This window comes from Aulonocara stuartgranti (assembly GCF_965226115.1).
Source record: "Aulonocara stuartgranti genome assembly, chromosome: 5".
NCBI classification, from domain to species: Eukaryota; Metazoa; Chordata; class Actinopteri; order Cichliformes; family Cichlidae; genus Aulonocara; species Aulonocara stuartgranti.
In genome coordinates this window covers 33,657,440-33,680,148 of record NC_138943.1, presented here as the reverse complement: position 1 = coordinate 33,680,148, position 22,709 = coordinate 33,657,440, and the positions used below count along the sequence as shown (strand labels likewise).

At 42.8% G+C, this 22,709-nt stretch overlaps 1 protein-coding gene across 3 annotated transcripts in view; it reads right to left on the bottom strand.

Annotated features, from left to right (window-relative positions):
- The window catches only part of phactr3b (phosphatase and actin regulator 3b), a 60,749-nt gene that overhangs the window by 11,921 nt on the left and 26,119 nt on the right, over positions 1-22,709 (bottom strand). For all 3 annotated transcript variants that reach the window (XM_082534549.1, XM_082534551.1, XM_082534550.1), the window contains exons 2-8: positions 19,637-19,795; positions 19,431-19,505; positions 19,151-19,291; positions 17,985-18,215; positions 17,704-17,911; positions 14,916-15,106; positions 13,100-13,253 (exon numbers count right to left, since the gene is read on the bottom strand). In XM_082534549.1, the coding sequence (XP_082390675.1) occupies positions 13,100-13,253; positions 14,916-15,106; positions 17,704-17,911; positions 17,985-18,215; positions 19,151-19,291; positions 19,431-19,505; positions 19,637-19,795 (1,159 nt within the window). The remainder of the gene's footprint in view (positions 1-13,099; positions 13,254-14,915; positions 15,107-17,703; positions 17,912-17,984; positions 18,216-19,150; positions 19,292-19,430; positions 19,506-19,636; positions 19,796-22,709) is intronic.

Sequence of the window (22,709 nt, the reverse complement as noted above, 5' to 3'; positions counted from 1 at the left end):
GTTTTATCTCCACAGACATTTTCACTGAGGATGACCCCACAGCAGAAATAATCCTGTTAGCTGAGCTAACGAGCATGGCTGAGGAGGTTAATACTGCTGTGCTAAATTATTTCAGCACAAATTTGAATTGCAAAGACAAGAAGTGTTTTTATAAGAAGCAGTCACGTTCATTGATATAATCTTGTTATGTCAGCTCATCTTGATAGTTTAACTAGTTGTACGCGTGTACACTGAACCCTGGAAGTCAGGAAGGCGAGAGCATCCAACAGTGATGGGGTCAGTCTGTTGTTTCAGATAGTGGTTTGTCTTCTTTGACCTTTGGATCTCGACACAGTAAATGACGTGTTCGAACTCACTGCAGCAGAAAGGCATTTTCTTATTGATTCCAGCTGGAGACACAAATCCCCTCTGAAGTTGCATCCGGTGTAAAACTGTGACAAATCAAACATGCCGCTGTGGCAACCCACCAACCTTCTGATTAATAGACCTGCGATCCCACACAGAGGGTAAAAGAACTTCCAGCCTTTTACGTTTAGAGTGATACAGAGTGCTAAATACATGTTTTTGCTAATAGTAAATCATCCTTATTCATAATCAAACAATATAATCAAAGTGCAAGTCTAATCGATATATTGAATGAATAAGAAAAATGGTTCTAATATCTGGATTGTATTGGAGGTGCCGGGTCAAAGCTCCGCAGAGTAAATAAAGCAGAGTATGGTTTGAAGGTAGGAGCCTGTGATGGGTAAGTTACTACCATATCTGTGCATCTGTGCAGTGGTTCTTAGTGAGATCCACCCCTCTCTTTTCACATCTGGATTAGGCAGATGAACGCAGTCCATCTGTTTATCCCCCATGAACATTATTGTGCACATATACATTACTGCCTTTTCCTGCATGGTCAGCTCCAGGGCCAGTCACATCACAGGTGCACACAAACAAACAATGGATGTAAAAACTCGCCCTCCTAAAAGCAGCAAAACACTCCCGCAGGGAATTCAGGTCACTGACGCTTCAGGCACTTTTTACTAAGTCATCAGATGCATGATCACTACCCTCTCATGACCTTACACGGTCTGCAGAAGGGCTGCAGCACAATCTCAGCAGTATGATAAAAGAAGTGTTTACAGAGTCACATTTATGTAAGCAATGATGTCCTCAGCTGAGGGCACAGGCTGAGGGTGCCTGCATAAAAGCCTGCACAGGACACAGGACAGAGGTGCAGGTCATGCAGTAAACTGTGGTCTGCTCTCCAAAAATAGAACAACACAGAGGGCAATGGTGTCAGTTTGATCAGAGAGAAATGACCAGCAGAGAAAGCACAATCTATTTATCTGCGGGGCCCGGGTTAAAGGAAAGCGAAGCTGGGCTCTGACGTAGACAGGCCATTGATTATGGGTGCCGCTGCAGCATTTCGCCACTGAGAGCTAAATTTAGAAAGAGGGTTCCCTTCTGCTATCCTGGGCCAGCCTGCTGCTCTGCATTCTGCTGCAGAGCGCCGTGCTTAAGTAATGCAAATCAATGCAACATGGTCTGTGCGCTTCGGTGAATATCAGTGCATGTGTTGCATCACAGCACACATGAAAATACAACAATGCTCTCACACATTCTGTGCTGACTGTCTTTAAAGACAACAATCCTGATTCAGGGTTGTCAGTCTGACACTGTTTCGTGACTTAATGAGCCTCCTACGATGCTTAACAGCAATGCAGAGTTTCTTAACTGGATTGAAACCGCCATAATGTAGTTAATGCATTCCTCCAAAAAGCATATGTGTAAAGGAACAGAGCTGTGAAGTGGGAGGAACTATTTCGGGAATCCCCGGGTCTATCCGTTTTCTCCCACAGATAGGTGACTCAAAGTTGCACCACTTCTACTGCTTGGATCTGCTTTACACTCTGCCTGTTTACAAAGCTGGTATGAAAACAATATATCAGTAATGACTTGCATGTTGGTAGGAAACATTCAAACACCAAGCTAGATTACTGACATAAGTTCTGCAGCCTGCTATTTGTTTAATCTTACAACATTTGCCAATGTATATATTTACAAAGCAGCTATAAAATTTTTAGTTATAAAAACAAAAACATTTTGAGGTGGTTTAATGTGACTCCAGTTAGATTAAACTGCATTTCAGCCCTGATGCTCGTGCTACTCAAATCAGATTTGTGCATCTTTTGCATCGGTTGCCAAGAAAAATTCAGCAATGGCGTCACAATCAGAGCAGGAGAATCCAAAGTGCTGCAAGTAAAACCTAAGGAGGGCGACACAGAGAACAGCAGTGTGTGGACAAATGCTAAAAGTATGAAAAGTATATTGTTAACACAGCAATGGCTACAGATAGGTTTCTGATATCTAGACACATTAATCCAACCTGAATATTTCCCAATAACAGTGTGAACAGTGTTTCCTAAAGAATCTGGCATGAGGAATTAGTCTGGTTTTGCCAAAGTGCTCTGAATTTCTTCACTAGGGTGGAAATCTTTAAGTGATAAACAAAGTGTCATGATATGAATGCTATAGCTACATCATGCATTTACATTTCCTAGCACACACAACAACAACAACACAAACCCAAACAAGTCTTAGAGCAGTGTGTCTGCCTCCAATGGCAATTTATGGTTCTATCACACCAGAGTAAAAATAGAACAGCTATGAAAAAAGAAAGCAAAAAACCTCAATGGTTGCCTGGTGATTGCATTTAATAACTGACAGCAAGTAGCTGCCTTCAACTCCAACTTCTGGGTGACCACTTTTGATCACAAACAGATTGCATAGTTCATGTGGCGAGAAGGAACCCGTCTCCAAACAATTACAATCTGAAGGCAGTCACTGTCAGACAGAGTGGCAAAGGTTTGCAAATACTTGCAGTTTCATTTGTAAACACAGCCTGCCAACAAATCGCAGTCAATCTGAGTCTGTCTGCGCCAATAAGTGCAACTGGTCTGCAACTGTTTGCAGCTGGGGTCTCAACTCAGCTGGTTGCTAACTGACTGCATTCTGGATATATTCCTATATTAAAGCAAAGCTGGCGAGTGCCTAAGTCATTTTGCAGTTAAACTCCGTCACTATTTGAGGAGGAATTTCTGAATTTACGAGGTTTAAATTGAAGATGTTTTGTCTGGACTCTGAATCTGATCTGAATCTACTGATCAACATCTCTGAAGCAACCGAGGGAACATGACTGCAAGTTAACTGCACACTGTTGCAAAACTTCACAGTCTTCAATCGCTGTTGTCCCTCATGTGACTGAAGCATTAGGATCTAAAAAGGGGAAAAACTTCAACAGTGTGAAGGTGGTTTAAGTACAAGAGGTCAGGCCTCAAAGAGCAAACTGTTGAGAACAACCAGGCTGTGAAGGAATAAGGAGGTACTGATTTGTGATCCAAATGTAATCAAATTACTCAACAGAACCTCGCTGGAGCACTCGCCATTTTCACGTCATATATCAGGACATATAGTGTGTGGCCTATACGTAACCGCAGAAAAGCAGGGCTGCAATCGACTGGTTAGAAAGTTCGATCCAAGACTCAACGTTCCAGGTAAAAAGAATTTCATGGTTACTTTACTGTGGTTACAATAAAACTATTTCCAGGGAAAACACTAACTAGGCTACTTTTTTTACTAATGTCCTACCTTTGCAGTGTCACTGGATACAATGCTGTGTCCCTGCTATTACACTACAACGATGCTGCTGGAACCTTGTTTCTAAAGAGTCACGTTCATCAGGTAGTCTGTCACATGCAGCTGACTGAAAAGTTGAATCAAAAGATCTTTTATGTTGTTTCATTTTTCACTGTTAGCACTATTAAATGCTGCTGCTTGCACACTGCAGTCATGATAAAATGTTCCAGATTTATTTTTAATATCGTGTGAAATACTGTTATCACAAGTTTCCATGAAATATCGTGACGTAGTTTTAAGGCTATATTGCCGTCCTGGCTGAGCCTCTAGTATTTAGACCACAAACATGCCAAAACTGCAGGATTGCAGATAATTCAAACTTCTGTCTCTGTTGTAAATACTGATGAAACCATTAAATTCTCTCTGCAAACAGCTTAGCACATTGCTATCACCTCGGCTTCATCTATGCATTGCTGAATAATGTTTGCTTCTCAAACCTGTCAAAATGTGTAGTGCAGTTCTGCAGCACCTCCTTACTCCTTACATCCGTACTGTATTGCATTTCTGAAAATGCAGTGTTGACTTCTAGGATACGTCCCTTTTTACACAAGCAAAACCTACTTTATAAAAACAATTTGAAAAAAATATCTAAAAATCACATTTAAATTCGGGACAAAGCCACTTTAAAATGTTGACTGGATCAGCTCAGGGCAACGTGCAGCTGTCTGTCATGTGTGCTGCTGCTCTGCAGATGACTCAAGGTGAGAACAACTGATTGTTCTCTGTCCCTAACGAAGGCTGTTCTGTTCCTGATGTTGCACAAACAGCTGTGCCTCCCAAGGCCCTTCACAGCTTTAACCAGGACACGCAGTGCTCAGCCACCTCCACAAACACAGCTCTGTTTGATTCAGCACGACTCACTCAATGCGACACATTAAGTGTGATTCACTCATCGCGGACAAAATCACCGGTGCAGGATGGGTGTTTCAAGAGCAGGCACGGGAGAGGCCGAATCAGCGTTTGTTTACCGCTGTTGGGAGGGAGAGACTCATCACGTCCTGTGCCAGAAGCCCGTGGTCAGCGGGACGGAGACGCTCGCAGACAAACATACGGTTCTGTTAATCTAAACAATGGCACGCCTCAGCTGTCCGCAGCCCTGACTCAGTTCATGTAGATGAGTCTTGTTGACCAGCCAGTCTGGGTCAGAGCTGAGCGAGGCAGCACCTGTGAGAAAGCCTGCAAACACAGCAAAACTCTGCAGGCACTTAATGGCTTGGATGGGACACTTGTTACAGTCCATCTGGAATTGAAGATTACCTCAATCAATACATAAAGGGACATTTCAGCCAGGGTGCAGACAGTGCTTCCACTGTTTTTAACACCCAAGTCTCACTTTAGCTAGTTGAATGTTATAACTTCGCTCTCCTGTGAGGCTGGATGACAGAACAACAGCACAACTGAGCGTGGCCCACAGACTGGCTGGAACACTTTCTACACTGCCTCCATCGGCCAACAGAGCTCTCTGCAGGCAGACGGGCAAGCAGAGCGCACTCGACCATGAGTATGACACTGCTTAAGCAAGCAGTATCACCTTTGGGGAAAGTGCTTCTCTTTTTACCATAAAGCAGCTGCCTTTATTGGCTGTTTGTTACTGCAGTTGTGTAAGACCTTCCAGGTTTGTCACTGATAAAAGCTGAGGTTGCATTGGTATGTGTTAAATCACTGTCTGTCTGTCTGTAAATCAGAGGTCAGCCACTGAGATCAGAGAAATCCTAAGTACATAAGCAGACACAACACATGAGTACGTCTCTGAATGCTGCCGTTAGGCTCAGCTAGTCCCAAAAGCAGCAAAATAACATGTAAATTTTATGGAGTCTGGATGGCGGCACCCACATAAAGCTTTCCTCTAATATTCGGCAAATTCCACTTTGTGAGTTGGACTCTCTCTGCTCGATCTCGAGCTGTACATCTTTTGATATTTTCTGAAATTTTGCTGCTTAAGTCTTCTAAAACCTGTGAACTGTGACACATACCACAACAGCTCTACAGACTGGCAGCGAAGTCGCCGTTTTGGTGTCCGTCTTCACAGCTCAAAGGATTTTTCTGTCATCGTCTTGTGCTCTATTTATTTTTCAAGTACACCAGTGGCTTCCCCTTTCTTCTCGATGCGTGCACTTCCTGCGCTTTGACTCTTTTTTTCATGGATGATCTGTTTTGAGGTCACAGCCAGCTCTCTGATCTTCATGTCAGTATAATTCAACTGCAGATTTTTACCCGCAGATAACTTTTGCACATCTGAAAAAGAAGGCTTTACACCCAGCTGGCTCTTTGTTTAAAATGACACGATGTACTTTACTATGCCTGCTTTTGGCTCAATGTCTCATTTGAATCATAAACTGTATATAAAAGATTGATGTAGCCAATTGTGACGTCACCCACTGGTTTTTGCACATTGCAAATTAAAGGTGCAATTTTATTTTCATGGTCATCAACTTGTTAGTTTTGCTCAGCCAGAACTAGCTGAGCTAGATGAGGGTTTCAGCTATCTTGGGTATGCTTCTATTAAGGCCTGACTTGGACTTCTGCAGGGAAGCTTTGTAGATCCTGCTGATGTAACCTACACAAGTGGCTGATGTCATTTAAGGCACTGCCGGTTAATTATGTGTTAATTAGTATGTGGCCGCTCTGAGTGTTTATAGCTATGCCAGCCATGACAGAAATTAATAAAATGCTGGGAGGTTTTTCCCCGGTCTTTCGTACATTCCCTCACATCTATTCCGACTGTTACATTTGTGATTCCTTTCAATTCAATTCAACTTTATTTACATCACAAATCACAACAACAGTTGCCTCAAGGTGCTCATATTGACATTTTATCGATTATTATTCCTTATGCTGAGAGGATGATTGTTATACTGATAAATTTAAAAAAGGTGGTGAAAAAGTATCGAGGGCGCTGAACAGGCGAATCACAGCAGACGCGTGCGGCGTCGACTGAGGTGTAGTTACACTTCGAGGGTTCAGATGTGGGTCACAGTTTGGGGTTTCAGACACCACTCCGGCATAAATTTCCCCACTCCACAGTCGTGTGTAACTTAAGTCCTAATACAAGTACAACAGGTTAGTTACAATAAAATGTACCTATAAGGAGAAATTATTCCTACGATAAAGAGAAGCATTTTAACAGGACAGTCTATGGAACCGACTCACTTTTGGATGAACTGAACTTGGCCACAGGTTGCTGCTTGTTTCAGAAACATAATTAGTACCTTTGGTGTATGTGGAGGCTTATATACTGTATAGAGCTGCAGTCACAAAACTAATCGCTGCAGTAATGTAGCACACAGTGAACTGGGTTTTATCAGCAGGAACCTTGGCTCACAACAGAGCAGCTGACCTCTGTCCTTACCTAACACAGTGCACACACTGTTCATACCCAGAGCCCCACTGTTACACTGTGCACTTATGACACACAATTGATCGCTTTCTGTTTTCATTATGCAAGAGTGATCAGGAGTTGACTTTATACAAGTGTTGCTTGGGGTCAAGCTGGGTCTCACTGCACTGCCCCCTGCAGAATAAAGATAAGTAAGTTTAGGGAAAAAACCCACGAAGCCTTTTTTTTTTTTCTATTTTGCAGTTACTTGCTGAAATGTGTCTGTGCACATGGAAGGAGGCGTGCTTGGAACTAGTTTGGATTTGTGATAATTTCGCGTATACTGCATGCAGGCATAGGAACGGTGCCTATCCAGACTAGCACGCAGCTGTGAAATGCCTCTGGTGAAAGCGCAGGAAAAAGGCACATTAAAAAGCATGATGCCTGGTTCAAAGGAGCTCATGAGAGCTGTCTGAATGTCTCCCTGCTTTACTCATCTCTCACAGTTACAAAGTTACAAAGCGGGGAGCAAAAGGCTTAGCTGTAAATTAATTAGGCTTCATCAAACACTCAGCGCCTTGTTTCCCGTCTCAGTGTGGGGAGACGGGAATGGAAAGCACCTCTCTCTCAGCTCAGACTCTTCATCTCTCTCATTAACTGCTCTGACCTGTGATGTGTTTGGATACGGAAGGAAATTACATCCAGGACATCAAGGGAGTTCACTGACTCCATGTGACGTTTCAGTTGCCAAAGCCTCTTGACTGTTAGTCTAATGACCATTTCTAGAGAAACATTCAGACGGCAGGGTCAGAACTTGGCACAAACAACATGGCAGGATGGATCCAACCTTTCCTGTATCAATGGTTCATGGTTGGTGATGGCGTAATGGCGTAGAGGAAATCTTCTCCACATTACGCTCACACAGTATTGTTGCCATCCATCCCTTTAGCACCACAGTGCAGCCATCTCCTGACACGACAGCGAGTTCTCTGTACTCAAATACCCTCCACAGTCACCAGACGTCAATCCAACAGACCACCTTTAAGCCCCTAAACACATATTATTATACAATAGGATATAATGCAACACATCCAGATCATACTTTACACCCGTGTTTCCCAACCTTTTAGAGCCACTGCACATATTTCACATTAGAAAAGTCACACGGCATGTTCCCGCACACCAGGCTCGTTTGTCCCCAGTTATACCTCTTTTGCTTTCTTCTGACCACTACTCATGCTAGGGCCTTCATCTGGGTCCGAATTTTCTCCAGGACTTCTGTTAAACTGGCAGTTTGCAACCCAATCAATTAGAGCAGGTATGTAATTGTTCTGCGCGTTACTCAAGCCGATCGCTCAAGTACTAATCAGGTGGAACCAGATAACTGATCATTTCTCACGGCACACCTGTGGGCCGCGGCACACCAGTTGGGAAACACTGGTTTAAAGTATGAAGTATTCATATTTAGAAAGCATCTTTATTGTATAAGACTTGAAATGCCCCTCATGTATGACAAACAACATTTTATTGCTTATTCAACATTTTAATCAATGGTGATCTTATCTAACCTAAGATAAAAAAAAACGTCTGTGTGAACATGAAAGACCCAATGACGGAAACCACCTGACTCTGGTAAAAAATAGTTCCAACAACACTTTAGACACACTAGAGTCACATTGGTATCCGCCGCTTAACTTCCCATTTATTGTCTGTGGTTTGGTTCACGGGCAGACTCCACAGTGAGAATCACCACAGTGTCTCTCATATCCTCCACAGATGAACCTCCAGTGATTTAGTCTTAGTCTTTCTCATAGAAAGCCAAGAATGTGGCATGGGAACTGAGCAGCCCTTATAGTCAGTCTATAACAGCACAGTGTTACATTCAGTAAAGTAAACAAGTGCTTTTAAGAGAAATTTGTTGGATTGTAGCATTACAAATCAAGCGAAACTGCAACCACAAAGATTCCCGATCATCTCATAGAGGAACATACAACAACTTCGTTATGAAACACAGCAAACACAGAACAGCAGAGGCATTTATCTGAAGTACAATTAAAGCCTCCTTTCAGCAGTTTCTTTGTTCTGCTGAGAAATATGAATAAAATCAAAACAAAAAGCTCAAAGAAGCTAAAACTCTCCATAGAGCTGAGAGGACCTGTAAAGCAGCAGGATCCTCTGCATCATCATCATCATCATCACAATGCATATTGCACATCACACGCAGTGGTCCGACCCACGGTTACTACAAACTGACTGATTACAGCAGTAGACTGCTCTTAAAGGAGCCTGTTCAACAAAAGCAAACAGCATTACAGTATAACGCAGGTGCTTTATTAACTATTGCATTATTTAGAGGCTTTCATATGCACATATAATAAGCTATCACTGAAGAAAATGTCACAGCATTCTGCACTGCAACATGATTTGAAGCTGTTCAGCTGAGAAAACACGTTTACTGTAATTCAGTCTTCAGAGCTGAGAGCCGTAGCGATGCATTTGGAGAAGCTAATTAGAAACTTGCACTTGTTTGTCACTCTCTGAGAACAATAGCTTCTATTTCAGCTCGCTGAAAGCGGGTCAACGTCGAATTACAGCACTTAGCAGCCTCGGAAGCACAAGTGAGGTGTGAACACTTTGCTAACAGGCTATTATCACAGCTGCCCGTATCAACAAAGGTATGAAAAACAACTCAATGTGTTAATAGTCCTCTGAGAGAAAAGTGCAAACAGCTCTAAAATCAGCATCGACTCTGTGTGAGTCCTCAAAGTCGGAGTCGCTCACTGTGGAGAGAGCCTGTGTTACTGTCCAACGCCCACACTTGATCTCACCGTGGTATGAAAGTGTTCCAAAGAACTCATTTATTTTGGGGACTCGGAGAAATATGAACTTTCTTTCTCAATTCTGACGCTGCAGAAGCATACCAGAACACCCTGTCGCTGTGTTATTCACACACACAAAAGAAAATCTAATTTTATAGTCACTATAATCCTATTAAAGTCACCGTAGTAACAGCCTATTGCCTTTTACATAAGATGACAAATACTATTATGATCTGCGTGGCCTTTCTGCTCTGCCTTTCAGAAAATCCTGTTCCACATTCCAGAAAAGCACATCCAAGCAAAGGTGAGCAACAACAATCGCTATGTTTACAATCTACACACAGCTGATGTGGAAAACAGCTGGGGTGGCTCTGGGTCAGGAGGAAGTCCTATCAAGGAGAAGGTTGGTCGATCGATTTCTACTGAACCCCGATGCATCCACCAGTTAGTGTTTGCTTAGGTATAGGAAAAAACTGCTTGTATGAATGCGGGTCTATAACTGGGTGAATGAGGCTTGTAGCAAAAATCACTTGGTGCTCAATACTCATTAGAAAAGCGCTATAAGAACCAAAACCCACGTTAGCACAGAAACTCTCAAATAACCTAGCATTCATTCTGCCTGCTCACATATACACTCATTGAAAGGTGTCTCCTTCTTTTCTCAAACCTGCATAATACATAATACATTTCCACTGCGTAAAATTCACACAGGTGTGCATTACAACAAAAATGAATGAGCTTTATAAAGGTAGGACTCGACTGCACTATTTACATGGAACTACACGCAACAGAGCAACTTAGGCTACGTTCACACTGCAGGCGAAAGCGCATCAAATCCAACTTTTTTGACCCTCTGCGACCCATATCTGATCATGGTTTGACAGTGTGAACAGCACAAATCCCATATTTTCAAATCCGATCTGGGTCACTTTCGTATGTGGTACTGAATCCGATACATATCTGATGTTTTAGAAAGCGACTGCTGTCTCCGTCTTTTACGTCACTGACACAAGACAGACGCCAATTATCAGCGCCGGAGAAGACATCGTGAACACTTGTTGGCCATCCAGTGAAACTGTTGGGAAGACAACGTTGGAGGAATGTGAACATTTTATTTGTACTGTATAATCTGCAGATTGTGACAGAAATCTGTAGCTATCCTTTGAAGCACCGCTCCTCTAAAACAGCAATAAGGATCATTATTAGGCCATATGTAAAGAACAAAATAACTTTATAACTTAAAGCAAAATTGGGAAACGTAAAGTCCGAAACAAGTCTTTATATTAAGGGCCATCAGTCAAACAATACTGTTTGCTCTGGGTCTAAACAGAGCGCGTTGTGTGTGACGTCTTCTTTTGCGCATGCTGGCCGCTTTGAGGGTTCACACTAGAGCGCGTTTGCTGTCACATTTTATTTGTAGAGTGAACGAGCAGACAAAAAAAAAAATCGTATTTGATCAAAAAAAAAATCGGGATTGAGCATTAAGACCTGCAGTGTGAACGTAGCTGTTGTGAGCATGGTTATGGAGGCATTACACCATTTCTTTAGGCGACTGTATCTGTATGATGTGGATGGCTGGTACACTTGACGTGATCTATGTCAAAGTGATCCAAGATCATCACAGATGTATAAAATGAGGAGAAGGCACATGTAGGGAGGTGCAGGAATTTTGGGAAAGGACTCATAAAATTCTAGATCCCACTGCCATTTAGCTCAGATTCATTGTTTTAGGAGACAAGTGGCAACAAACACATTCGACGTCATGTTCAATCAAGTATCATGGCCTATTTTTAATTTTTAGGTTTATTAAGAGTGATGGCGCTTGTATGACGATGATGGCTTCTTAGGGGTGTTTAAAGGGGAGAGATGTTTTATATTTTGCATAATAAAAAAAAATATTCAAGAAAACTGGTAATCACTAAAACATGACGTGAAAGTTTAGTACTAGATTAGATTAGACCCCTGCTGTAGACACCTGAAAATAAAAGCGTTAGGTTGACTTGTAGTGTGTTTGGTCACTGCCTGGTTCCAGCAGCAAATACTGGGGTTGAAAAATGCTAATCAAGCTGATAACTCAGCACTCCAACCTCTTGCACAAATACGGTTATTTCTGGGCCAGAAAAAAACAACATGGCAGCAGCCAAAGGGCTACATTTGAATGAAATTTGAATGAATGAATAAATAAATATATAAAGGGTGACATCACAGTGGCTAAATCCATCTTTTAAACACAATCTAGGCTCACTGTCACCAACTGTTCTCACCGGCAGCAGCGAATCTCAGTGAACGTTTCACTGACATGCTCTGATAAACACACATGGGATGATTTTCATAATAAAAGTCTCCTTCTGGATTATATGTCCTGCTTTTAAAATTCTCTGGCTGTGATGGGAAAACGTGTAAAGGACAGAGTGAAGCTACGTCAGAGATACCCGGTGTATTTCAGAAATAAGAGGGAAAACGACCTTTCCTGGAAAGTTTCACAAGGGGCTGAACTGTAACCCACAAAATTAACATTCCTGGGATGTCTGGAACTTTTCATTAAGCTCCATATAGAAAAGGCTCAGTTTTGACACAGGTAGTTACAGTATTTGTGAGCAGAGAACTTCTAGCAGGATCTGCCTGACAACAGCCACCTCAGCCTGATGCTTCTTTTATACACGTTTCTGTTTCAAACAATCGAGCATATATTAGCAGGATTCTAGTAATTATGTGATAACAGCAATGTAACATTAATGTTGTTTACTTCAACTCTGATAAATGGAAATATTGCATTCAATGAAATATTTGCAAAAACCAAGTTGATGTTTGCTTTTTGTCTTGGAGCAGGTATAAATAAATATTTTAGCTCCATTCCCTCCTTTCATTGACGGCCATCTGCCCTCTTGGTGAACTTTCTGTGCACAGTCATAGGAAGTGCATCTGCTTGTCTGTAAATGGTTTCTGTCTCATTTACCGCATCGGATGTGATTAAAGTGCTGTGTGTAAAAACAATGTTCTGCTGTACTTGTTACACTGTGCAGAGATTTACACATCTCAGTTTGAGGGCACAAACTGAATGTGCATTAAAAGCCTCTGTGTTGCATTCAAGGACATCTATCATTCATATTATTATAATCATTATAATTATTATTTACATATGGGAAATAGACAAGCAGGCAAAGTGCAGTCAACAGCGATGATGAGAGATGAAACGGACATACATGAGACAGAGCACGATGAGGGGGTGGGGGTCAGACAGGGGTGGGATGCTGGTCTGGCTCCACACACAGCGACTCACTTGGCCAGCTTCATCTCTATCTGTTGGCGGATTTCTTGCCGCTCCTGATCGCTGCGGACGGGGAAGATGTTGCGGTCCTCCAGCTCCTGCTTGCTGGGCCTGTTCCGAAGCTTCACAGCCAGCAGCTCCTTCTTCATTCTGCGTGGGAGGGTCCCTGTCGTCGTCGAACACAAGTTAACGTCAGTGGCTGTACAGTGGCTGTACAGTGGCTTTCTAGCTGCTGCACATAGTTTTCCAGCTTAACCTGCTAAACTGATTCTAATCATCTAAGAATTAGCCTGTGAACTTTCACACATTCCTCGCAACAGCTACACATTTGATTAGAGCCCGAGTCTGAGTGGACAGGTCTGAACCCTCGTTCTCTTACATAAAACACCTTCCACAAACTCGGGATTAAGTTCGGGTCTGCTCCGGGGTATTAACGGGTTTTTTTAAGCCAGTGTGAAGCTTTGATTTCATGTTTGCTGAGTTGGCTTGATTAAAAAAATACAGAAAATCTTCACCCAGGCTTGCACGTCTCTTGCAGACTGAAGCATGTTGAAGTATTTCCATAAAATTCCCTCCCTTCACAGATGCCCAGTGCTGTAGTTGTTTCCTGGGAAATTAGCTGGTATTTTTGTCTTTACCAGGAAAACTGATCGGACTGAGCAGATCAGATGTCACACCTTGACTGAGTGCTCGTCTCCATCAAACCTTTCATGTTTTAAATATTTTGAGTTTATGTTCAATTTAAAAGAACACAGACTGCATATAAAAGATGAAAGTATCAACTGTGACATGCCTGCTGTGCACAAACACGGATACCTGCCAATTACTTAGACTAATGTTAGAACTTGGCTGAGGTCACCACAGCAGATGGATCCATATGTTTGATTTGGCACAGATTTTGTGGTGGATGCCCTTCCTGACACAAACATTCATGAGGCAGAGTTTGTGTCTGGAATCATTGGTAAAAGCAAATGCCCATCCCAGCATCCGCATATTTTCTGCCATTCCAGGTCGCAAGGGCAGCGGACCTCCCCTCTCCCCTGACCACCTCCTCCAACACTTCTGAGGGGACACCAAGATGTTCCCAAGCCAGCCAAGATGCCCAGAAGGCATCCTGGGCCTCAACTGGCTCCTTTTGATGCGGAGGAGTGTCAACTAAACCCAACTTTAGGCATCAAAAATATTCAAATTATTACCGAGCCTCGCTCGTCCACTGAAAGAACTGCCGTTTTTGGGCTCTAAGTTTTAACACCACATGTTTCTGCTTGACAAAAGAGGCCATTAAAGGCATTCATAGTATCCAAAAATATCTGATTTGTGCAAAGATGCACTGCTACCATTCTTAAATCTGAGCTGTGACTCCCTTTGATTCATTGTTTTTTTTCCTGCTTTCATCCTGTTAGCATCTCCTTCACCACACATTAGCATCACGATCTCTGCGACTAACCCTTTCTGGGTAAGAGTAAACCTTTGTGGCAGTGCTATTTAAGTCTCCAGTGAGCTCCACAGTTCACCCTTTTAACATTTTTTCCCCCAGAGTCGCAGACATGCTAACGGCAGGAGTCCGAGCACCACTGACCCAAATGAACAGCTAAGAATTAGGCCACCAGAGCAGATGTTGACAGGCTCTGAAACTTAACACCAGCAAGTATGCCATTCATCATCCATGTAAATCTCCCCGTCAGGCTGCGAGTATAAACAAACATCACCACAGATTATGCAGCTTCATTATCCACTGTCAGGGTGCCCAGATTTGGGCTCTGTACAGAACGTGGGCGATAACAGTAAAGCAAACATCATACCACAAGTCGGCTGTCGGCACACATACCGGAGATCACAGACTCGTTCCAGCTGTCCTGGTCGCTCAAGTATTCATCCAGACGCCAGTTCTCCTTGTTCTCGTCAGACTCCTTCTTGCTCTCGGACTCTCCGGCCGGGTCCTTCTCTGTGCTGGACGTGCGAGACAGGCGGCCCTCCGGACGGCGTTTCGGAGACGAGCGCGCCTCCTTCATCTGAAAACTGAGGTCACATGTCACGAAATGTCTGTCAGTTACAGCTGTGGTGGATTGTTGTGTTTGAGCGACTGAGATGCTGCACGGCTCATCTTTCAGAGAGCAGCTGAAATGTTAGTTTACCACCGAACGTGGTCGAGCAGCAGTCACTGAAGTGATTAAAGAGTTCAGGTTGTGTCTGCAGCCCAGGCAGAAATCGCACAACTAAAGCATCACAATGTAACAATTCTGTGACCAAGACACTGGAACAACAGACTGATTTATCTTCATGAGCTGACTGTAAACTATAAAACAGAGCACTAAACAGTCGTTAAACTGCATAAAGCTTCAGTTTGGGTTCCAAAGGCAAAATAAGAGATGAAAAGCTTTGAATACACCGGGAATCCCTCTCTGTTGTTTTCTGCTTCACTAACAGGTTTACAGATCTAAAAAAAAAAAAACAACAACAACACTCAAAATACCAATAATACTATAGGTCTGTGAAGCATTTACTTGCACGTCCTTGTTCAAGCTCCAACATCAAAGCAAATCTAGAGAAAACTAAACACAATCAATCGTCCATTCTAGAGATGGACCGATCCGATATTACGTATCGGTATCGGTCCGATACTGACCTAAATTACTGGATCGGATATCGGAGAAAAATAAAAAATGTAATCCGATCCATTAAATATCACGAAAGCACCTCACAAAACTTGCAACACACCGTAACTCACCTCAGAACGTTAGCACGTCGGAGCAGTATGCATCACGTGATAGAGCGGCTGTGGCATGCGGGACCTGTCGGTGGTCTGGATAGCATGTGGAGCTTCGCTAGCAACCCGGCATTTCATCTCCGACAAAGTTATCCCCGAGAGAAGTAAAGCAAGTGTGTAAGTCCATCTCTGAATGTTTGTAAAGCATTCCTGCGTTAAGCTTAACAAACGACTGCCTCTCCTGCTGCTACTTCGATCATGAAACTGCTTAATGATCAGCTGATCGGCTTTTTTGTCGCGAGTCCGTGTCTCTTGTTTGCTTTTGGCCCACTTTGCACCAGAAAGAGGAAACCAGCGGCTGAACAACAGCAGCACGTTTAAGCTTGATCAGCTGTTGTTAGAATGTATTTAATATTACTTTCTACTCCAGGATCTTTTTCTACGTAGCTGATGCTGGTAACTGTGCAGGGGCGGATCTAGCAAAGTTTAGCCAGGGGGGCCGATAGGGCATTAACAGGGAAAAGGGGGCACAAAGACATACTTTTCTTTCTTATTCTCATTTAAAATGTCGAGCTTTTAATAAATAATTATCTGACACCCAAAGTTTTAATTTGATGCAAAATGAATAGAAGTCAATTACTGTATATAGTGACTATTAAGTCTAATATATATACCCTAGTAAGCTATAGTACTTTTTCCTTTGGGAAGGTACCATCTGTGCAGTCTGCAATTTTGTTGAAGAAAGATGTTGAATCTATTTAATATTTCTTGAAAAATAATTGATTTCTGTGCATTTTTTTTTTCACACTGCATCAAATTAAGGTTGATTACGTCGATTAAGCATCATGAGGTGGAGCGTGAGGGGTGGTTCCCTATTTTTTATTTATTTATTTGTGTTGTTGCTGGGAGTTGGAACCCTGTTAGTTAGGTTGCTTAATATTTACGCTAAGCACTCTTTAAAATACCAGAATAGGGAGGATGGTGTAGGTTTAAGTTTATTAGATTGATCAGTATTGCTGAACTATGAAATATTTTTTTTTGCATACAGGTATAACAGAATAGCTTTAGTGTAGTTGTTGTTTTAAACTTGAGTATGAACTTATACAAAATGCAGCAAGATATTTAAAAAACAGTTTTGTTGATTAAAAAAACACTATATCGGATTCATATCGGTATCGGCAGATATCCAAATTTATGATATCGGTATCAGTATCGGACATAAAAAAGTGGTATCGTGCCATCTCTAGTCCATTCATTCATTTTTTTTAAACACTTGTTCACATTTTGTTGGTTTCTGCACTAGAATACAAAAAAAGTTCATATTTTATCCTCATTTCATTCATTTTTAGCACTTGAAGATTAGCATCTTTGTCCACGTGCACACACTGTCTGGGTCAGCATTAACGGGAGGCAAACTCAAACAGAAGGCTGCTTCTTTAAATCTAATCAACAGCCTGCTGGCCTGCAGCTCCAGTCTGTGAGTAACGCTCACATATGACTCCAACCCTTCCACTATGTCCTGAAGGACGAGCGTGAAGCATATCCTCACACAGCACAGCTGCCCCTGAAGGTCAGAGGGGGTCAGACGTGGCTGCTCCTTGTTAAAAAGAAACTGTCCCAATATGTTGCTGGTGAGATTAAGCTGATTATAAGTTGGATTCTGTTCTGAAGGGGTCATCATTTAAAACAGGTCTTTAAAATCCATACATGAAATATATTTAGAAATACTTCCTCTTTTTACACGACGCCTGTGGTCTTTTTTTTGGCTCCACATTGGTTACATTTTTGTCGTGGGAGTTTCTGTCTAACAGGACTAATGCAAATCCATTCACTGACCAAAATGCTGTTTGTGTTCTTTGGCAACTACACAAACAGAGACGTGGTGGAAATGCTGCACATCAAGCCTGACCTGTCCTGTCTGTGTTTGGTAGCCAGGGCGCGGTGCAGCTCCTCAATGATGCAGCTGGGGGGCAGCTGTGGGTGCAGCGCCCCGAGGTGAGGGGACCCGGTGGGTGTGGAGATCCTGCCTCTCAACAGAGAGCCATGAGGGTCTTTGGGCAGAGTGAAGTTCCTGGGTAAGGTGGCAGGGGACTTCTTCACCGGCACTGGAGGAGCACCTGGAGAAGCGAAACACATCGAGTCAGATACCGAACGCTGGTTTTACATCAGTGTGAGTCCTGCTGGACGCACCTTCTAAGCTGCCCAGCCTGGTGAGCAGTTTGACAGGCAGGCTGGGTGGAGGAGGGGTGCTGGCTCGTCTCTGAGGCTTGGTCGCCGCCGCCTCCTGCTTCCCCTCGATACCCTCGGCTTTGCCCTGCATCTGCTCTTCGCTGGGGTCACTGATTGAGGTGCTTTCATCTTCTCCATCTTCACTCTGACTCTGATCACCTGCTGTCTTTGCCACTTCAGTCACATCTTGTACTGAAAGCACACAGCGAAGGTAAGCCGAAAGGTTTAGTGAGTTTCTGAAGCCTTTGGCTCCACCTAGTGGACAATCAGAGACATAGCGCAACTGCACTCGGAAAACCCATTTTATAATCAATATCACTTATTTTAAATCAGGTGATGAAAATAGAAACTAAAGTAAGGAAGAGTCTGTATCCATATTTGGCGATTTAAACATTGGCGGATGTTTTTACATTTTCTTTCAGACACGTGAAAAACAAACAGATTTCTGACATTTGTTGTGTGTTGTTATTTATGAGCCCTTAAAATAATTGTTGCACTGTTACAACAAGTCATGGATTATTTGTTTATACTCTGACTCGCATCAGGTGGTTGTTTTCTTTGTTTTGTGAACACATGTCAACAAGGAAGTTGCAGAAACTTTTATAACATATTTGAAATGTTTTTCATCTCTTCCTTTCTTTTGAATTTCTATTTAATTTTAATATATATACCAAAATAATGGCAAATATAGCTGGCTGAGATACTGGCGGGCCAGTATTAGCTAAGCGCTAAGAGCCATACTTTTGGTCAAGTCGTGACCTTTATTTACTCTCCTGTATTTTTTATATTTGTTATAAACCAACTGTTTTGGGAAATTCCCATCTTTACACGATAAATGCTTCCCTGTGTCCCCCAGCGTGGTGTGGGTCTGTTGTTTGCTGTGATGAATTTACATATGTGAGACTATCCAGTAAAAAACAGATGAGCTATAAAATCAAAACAATGAGCTAAAAGATGCTAAAAACAGTTTTCCTAAAGTTTCTTAGAGATGTGACAAATATGTTTAGCAGTTTTGCACAACTGATGCAATAAAGCAGCATTTTTGTGAGGCAGTTACAGGATATGTATAAAAAGAAAATAGTGCTAGCAACAAGGTGAACACAAAGCCTGAGCCTACATCGCTGTACCTGTTGAGCTTTCTAAATCACTGCCCAGGTCTTCATTAGTGTTGGCCAGCGGTGCCACCGGCTCCTCGTCTCTGTCCTCACCGTCAGAGTGAGGGGGGGTGTCCAGGTCCTCACTGTTACCCCCACAAGCAAGATCTGACTCTGCACATAGCACACAGAGGCGACAGGAATGAGTCTGCGTGGCAGTTTAGGCCTCATGCGGCTGAGCAAGTGAACCGTGCAAAGCCTGGAGTCATATGTGTGCTAGTGCGCTAACGTGTGTTCATCTGTGGTTCTGCACCTGTCTCGGTCTCCCCGGGGTTCCTCCTGACGAGGTCATCTCTCTTCTGCCGTACAGCTGCCTTCTTCTCCACCGCTACACGAACACAAACATTAATCAAACCGGTCCTCAGACTGCATAAGGAAATGAGAGCGCGTGGGACTATTTGCATGTTATGGCTTTCAGCGTTTAACGCCACCCGTGGAAGTGCACGGCGTCACACTCACCTCCTGTGGGCTTCAGCTTCTCGTTTTTCTTTTTCCTCCACTTCCAGGGCTTGAAGATGCGTCCCAGACTGGCCAGCTTGCTGTTGCGGCGAACGGGAGGCGTACGGACCCCTGAGACCAGGCAACCTGAATGCAGAGCCCTCTGCTGGTCCATCACATCTGCAATACAGAACACAGCTGCCTTTAACACGGGCTGAGAAAACAAAATCCACCCAGGCGTTCACGACATCCGTCACGAGCACGGTGAGGACTGGAGGAATTTCTTGAATCCCTCGTTTACCGATAACCTCTCATCATCTGAGAGCAGTAAATGTGGGTCACTGGCTGCAAACACCTTATTGATTCCAGCCTCATTTCTGAGGAGAAGCGGTGCTGAGGGGAGAGGACAGAGAATCGCATTGTTGCCATGTGACTCACATGGTTCGACGGCAGCCAGACCTCGCCGGCCCCAAAACACGCACACAATGGAAGGCTTTTAAACGACGTCTTGAAACACACGCAGGGAATAAATAAAATCAGCTTCAGCTCGAATGCCTCTCCTTAGGTCATCAGAGCAGACATCTGCAGCCTGACTCCACACTGATTTTACACCATTTCAGCCTGCACTCTTCTCTCAGTGAAGTAAACATCAGCGTGCGAAACATCGTGCATTAGTGACAGAGTCGTACAAATCCTGCATGCAGCTACTGACAGCCCTTTAGAACCTCCTGCCCGCCTCCGAGCCCCCACTGTTTATTTTCGTTGTCTCTTTTAGTCCGGCGTTTGTTTTTATTTTTGGATACTGATGAGCGCGTGTTGGAAGGCCTGCTTTTGAAAAGAGGTGATTCAAGTTTTTACAATTCATGTTCTGTCAGTGGTTGAATAATTACTCCATTAATGCAAGACTGCAAGGAAACACTGCATATTATTTCCCTTTTCCCCTCAATAAAAGACCAGAAAATAGTTTAAAATAGTTTAGATGCTGACCAAGATTTCCCAGAGCTCAAGCTGACACTGTTAAAAACAAGAAACCTTCATAACACACTATAAAGATGTATGTCTACCATATACGATATTATCACAGAATTTCACTCACGATACGATGTTATTGCAAAATGTTAAAAATCGCAATAAGCTGAGTATTGCAATAACATTACCTTCAGCTGCAGATGATCTCCCCAAAGTTCAGCTTTGTCATTTTTATTTTATCCAATATGCTAAAGTTATCAGTGAAGATGCTCAAGTTTGCAATTATGTACTCTGTCAAGAAAAGTAAGACCAGAGGGTTTTTTTCCTTTAAACTCATTTATTGTCAGTATTTTCATTTATTTATTATTTATTTGTATTACCTGCCCACCAGAGTTAAGTGGCTCCACAAACAAAAAGAAAATCCTCTGATATTGGACAGTTACGAGGGCTGGATTGAAAATGAGTGATAAAGAGAAAAACTTTGAAAGAGCTTCAGAAAGCCTGGAGAAAAATCACAGGACTGTAAATCCTGGACAAACTTGTGTTTGGAAGGAATCCTTATGAGCCGATGTGGTTTCTCTGTTCCTGCGGTTCCTAAATATGTCCACTTTGAATTAACACCACTCACAATTAATGAGGAATATCAGAGTTATTATATTATATTACTTTTTAAAAATGACCAATATAATATCATCGCTGCGTGATGACTAATCACTTGTATTAGTGGCTTCTAGTCTTCACTGAGGGCAAGCAGGGCAAGGAAATCTTTACATCTTCAAAGCTGCAAATTAAAAATATTTCACTGCTTCAGAGCAACAATCTAAACAGCTGCAGATTCACATTTTGCATATAGACTAATTTTGCACTGAAGCTTTGATCTCTTGCCACAGACAAACTCAATCAATGGCTCTCCCTCTTAGCAGGTACTCTGACTCCTTCGAGTGCTCTTAAGTCTGCACGCTAAGCTGCATACGAGGGTTCACATTGACAGGCAGAGAAGCAAAGAGGCTGACCGTGCTGACTTCAGTCATGATGCACCGAGTGGCAGAGAGACACACAGAGAGAGAGAGAGAGGACAGAAATAGGCACTCCTACACAGTCTGGCTCCGACAACAAGCTGACACCTCGGGGATCTTACAGCTGAGCCGTGGGCTGCGCAGCGACGGATCTATGAACACTTCCATTTTCTGTCAAAGGCGACTAAATCCACAACATCTGCTCACTTATCCCTCCAGAAATGAATTACATATACACTCGAATTACACAGTAAGAGGAAGATATTGAATGTGCCGCTATTTATACAGGGAAATTCCACAGGTGGGCGGGTGTGTGTCTGTGTGGAGGCAAGGCAAGCAAATGTAACACAAAAAAGGTCAAAAATCAGCTGATATTTGAAACTAAGGATGTGCAGAAATATCGACTGAATATCTGCAGCCGGTCCCAGTGACATCAGCGTGAGCAAACACACTGACATTTTAATACAGTTATATGTAGCCGATATTTATCTGCAGTTTTGTGCTAGCTAGATATTAAACACTGTGTGGTCACTTTGCTTATCAGGAATTCTGTGTTTCCCTGGAACAAAGAGGGAATAAATAGTAAAAAAAACTCAATTTAAAAAGCAGGAAAAAGTGTATCTGCCAAACAGGTGCATATCAGGAACATATCTTCCACATCCAACGGAACAATGTTGCTAAAGTTCTTTAGAAATTGGCTGATTCTTCACTCATTTTCAGTCCAGTCCTTGCTACTTAACACTGTGAATCGTGAATCGTTCAAGTAGAAAAAAGGCACCAAGTTCATGGGATGAAACCGAGGCGTGCCAAATTACACAAGACCTGAAAGTTAGTGACAACAGGTCTCATGAAGTGATGAATCCAAATTTGAAAATTGTGGTTAAATCAATAACCACTATGGAAATGAGGAGAGGGGTACAACTGTGAGTGCCTCCTGTCTCTAAAACATGGTGGAAGCTCAGTCATGGTTCGCTCAACATTACTGAAGCAGCATGAGATCGTGTCCAAAGAAGAGCGTTTAATGTCCTTCAAGAAGCCTGGAGAACTGTTCCTTAAGACAACTTGAAGAAAGGATAAGAAAGATGCACAAGAGACTTCAAGCTGTGTTG